The sequence below is a fragment of the Triticum dicoccoides genome, chromosome 3A, assembly GCF_002162155.2.
Source record: "Triticum dicoccoides isolate Atlit2015 ecotype Zavitan chromosome 3A, WEW_v2.0, whole genome shotgun sequence".
In the NCBI taxonomy this organism is placed as follows: Eukaryota; Viridiplantae; Streptophyta; class Magnoliopsida; order Poales; family Poaceae; genus Triticum; species Triticum dicoccoides.
Genome location: NC_041384.1, coordinates 140,442,329 through 140,445,000, shown reverse-complemented (window position 1 = coordinate 140,445,000; position 2,672 = coordinate 140,442,329). Strand labels below are relative to the sequence as shown.

Genomic DNA, 2,672 nt, shown 5'->3' with positions numbered 1-2,672 from the left:
CTAAAAAAGTTCTATGTATATTTGAAAAACTGTTCACAGTATATTGGTAAAACAAAAAGTTAATCATAAATTGCAAAACCTTAAAAAAATGAAAATACCAAAAGAATAAGAGAGAAAACTCAAGATCTGAAAAGAGAAAAGGAGAAGAAAGAAGCGAAGAAACAAACCGAAACAGAATAGCCGTTACATGGGCCAGCCCATCTGGAGGAGTCTTCAGCTAAGCTTCAACTATATGACACAGGCTGGGGTCATTCATGTAGGAGTGGCCGACAATACCAAGCGACCAGGGATAAGGGAAAGGTTTGCGGCAGTGTAAATTTACACCTTGCATTTCATCATGAAATTTTACACAGATGTGGTATACATCCATATGAATATTTAGAAGAAAAAAATCAGATTTTTTGGAACTTTAAAATATGAATTTTTCATTCTTTTGAAAAAACAGGCTCAGTAGAGCCAAGCACACAACTTCTCTTTCGTCTGCTATAAGTCTAGTATAGCAAGCCATCTGATTACAAATATTTAGCAGGTAATGTAATTCGCCTTTGCAGATGCGACAGATTCTGGAAGGGTAAAAGACGCACAGAGCATCCATTTCCCAGGGGCAACAAGCCGTACCCTGTGCATTTCAACGCCCGTCACACTGTCACACAATGCTAGATTTATCCTCTGCAATTTGGGGCATATGTGTTGATTTGGTAATACAGATAAAGAAATAACCGATTCCAGTAGAACCAAATACTGTTTGAGCTAAACATTGTATTTACCTCATGAAAGTCATATTCAGGATCCTCAGCTTTGGAGAATCCATACACATGGATCTTTGGCATGGCAATGTGTCCTGTTTGTCTGTTTCTTAAGATTCCTCTGAACACATCTACAAAAACAAGAGCAAAATCATAGGAACATTTTGATCCAATTTTTCAAGAACATATATTGATTAGAATGAACAAAGTACATGTTTTTGGAAACACATTGGCCTGCAAAAATAATAATAAGAGGCAGGTAACTATTTCCTTGTGAGAGTATTTCCAACAATGCCTCTTCTTTCTTCGACTTCAAAAGCCATATCGCCAGTGTTCTAAAACAAGGATTTGTCTGCTGTCCCTGCTTTATATGGATATATGGACTTGGAATGCGTTGTCCCATGAGAACTAATTTGGAATAGGCTCGTCAAACATATTCAGTGTAAATCGGATGAAGGTACATCTAGTTATTACATCCCTTTACAAAAAGAAATGGTACGGTGCTAGTAGCATTAACATGATAATAGACAGCCCAGGAAAAAAATAAGATCCAGCGAGTTCCAAATTTGCACCTTTAGTTTACAGGATTCTTAAAACGCGGGAATAAGGGAAGTGTAAGATTCAGATGTCATGCATGTTGAAATCCTACATGAATTGAAACACATATGGGTCATCGAAATTGTTCGGTGTCGTCGCAAAAAAAAAACAGGAACTTTCATGTCATAGGAACAAAGCAAATCTTCCATGAGGCCAATGGAAATATTCCTTCAAAATTGCATACAAAGTAGACAATAGGAAAATCCCTGCAGTTCATAATCCTACAAGCCAAACAAGCATCAGAGGAAAAAATTCTCATGAATGATCCTCTGCAATTCCTATACAATCCTATGAACCAAAGAGGCCGGCCTCTATGATTCACAGGATTACCGAAACACAGGATTGAGGCAACACCATGCCATTTTGAATACTAACCCATAATATATGTTACTACAACCAATAACATCTTATATATGGGATAGAGGGAGTACATGACTCGAATGATGTTTGGGAATCCTCCCACAATCCTTTGGAAATCCTTCAAATAAAAGAGACCCTACTAACAACTTTGGATTTAAAATCCTAGAAAACAGTTGATATTAGCTTGTGTGCCAAATAATTGAAGTACTAGCAAGATGCCCGTGTATTGCACGGAACATGAAGATGCATTTGTATGAGTAGTTTATCTTGTGGGAGAAAAGGATGAATGAGGGAAGGCCGTATCTGCAAATGTGGAGAGGAGTGCAGGTAAATTTTCATAGTTTCCTTCCTATCTGTTAGATATAGATCGGACGGCCTATATTGCAGGATGGCAGGTACACCATCATCACCAACTCTGCTTTATTCATATCAAAGAATGTAATTAGATGATAGCCTTCCTATCAGTTCAATATTTTGTCCCCCATTTAACTATTTGGCTTCGTAGTTTTCACTGAATAGCATTGTTTTTAAGGCGTCCCTAAGGCGTCGCTTAGGCGTCAGGGCGCCCCCAGGCTACAAGGCGTCGGCCTTGCCTTACGTGCATGCCTAAGGCGTCCGCCTTAGTCCATAGGGCGTCCAAGGCGTCCACCTAGGCGCCATTCTTCCCGCCTTAGGCAAATGAAGACGCCTTAGACAGGGCAGGGAGTTCAGGCGGGAAACAGAGCTCTGGGCGGGAAGAGAAGGGCGGGAAACAGAGTCTGGGCGCCAACAGTTACTAGCAGGGGGAGAGAGAGCCCTAACCAGTTTCAGTTTTCCCCCAACCCCACCTCTGGCGGCTGGATCTGAGCTTCTCCCCCTCCTCTCCAGCAACTTCTCCCCCTCCTCTCCGGCTGCTTCTCCCCCTCCTCTCCAGCAGATCCGCCTCCCCCTCCTCTCCAGCAGATCCGCCTCCCCCTCCTCTCCAGGACA

The 2,672-nt window shown here is 41.6% G+C and overlaps 1 protein-coding gene across 4 annotated transcripts in view; it reads right to left on the bottom strand.

Annotated features, from left to right (window-relative positions):
- Positions 1 to 299: 299 nt before the first annotated feature.
- Positions 300 to 2,672, bottom strand: part of LOC119267625 (tRNA (guanine(37)-N1)-methyltransferase 1-like) — an 18,380-nt gene continuing 16,007 nt past the window's right edge. For 3 of the 4 annotated variants that reach the window (XM_037549050.1, XM_037549052.1, XM_037549051.1), the window contains 2 exons: positions 768 to 877; positions 300 to 669 (listed from right to left, as the gene is read on the bottom strand). In XM_037549050.1, coding sequence (XP_037404947.1) covers positions 523 to 669; positions 768 to 877 — 257 coding nt within the window. In that variant the 3' untranslated portion in view covers positions 300 to 522. Of the gene's footprint in view, positions 670 to 767; positions 878 to 1,131; positions 1,392 to 2,672 lie in introns of those variants that run through there. The other variant, XM_037549053.1, reaches the window with a different exon arrangement.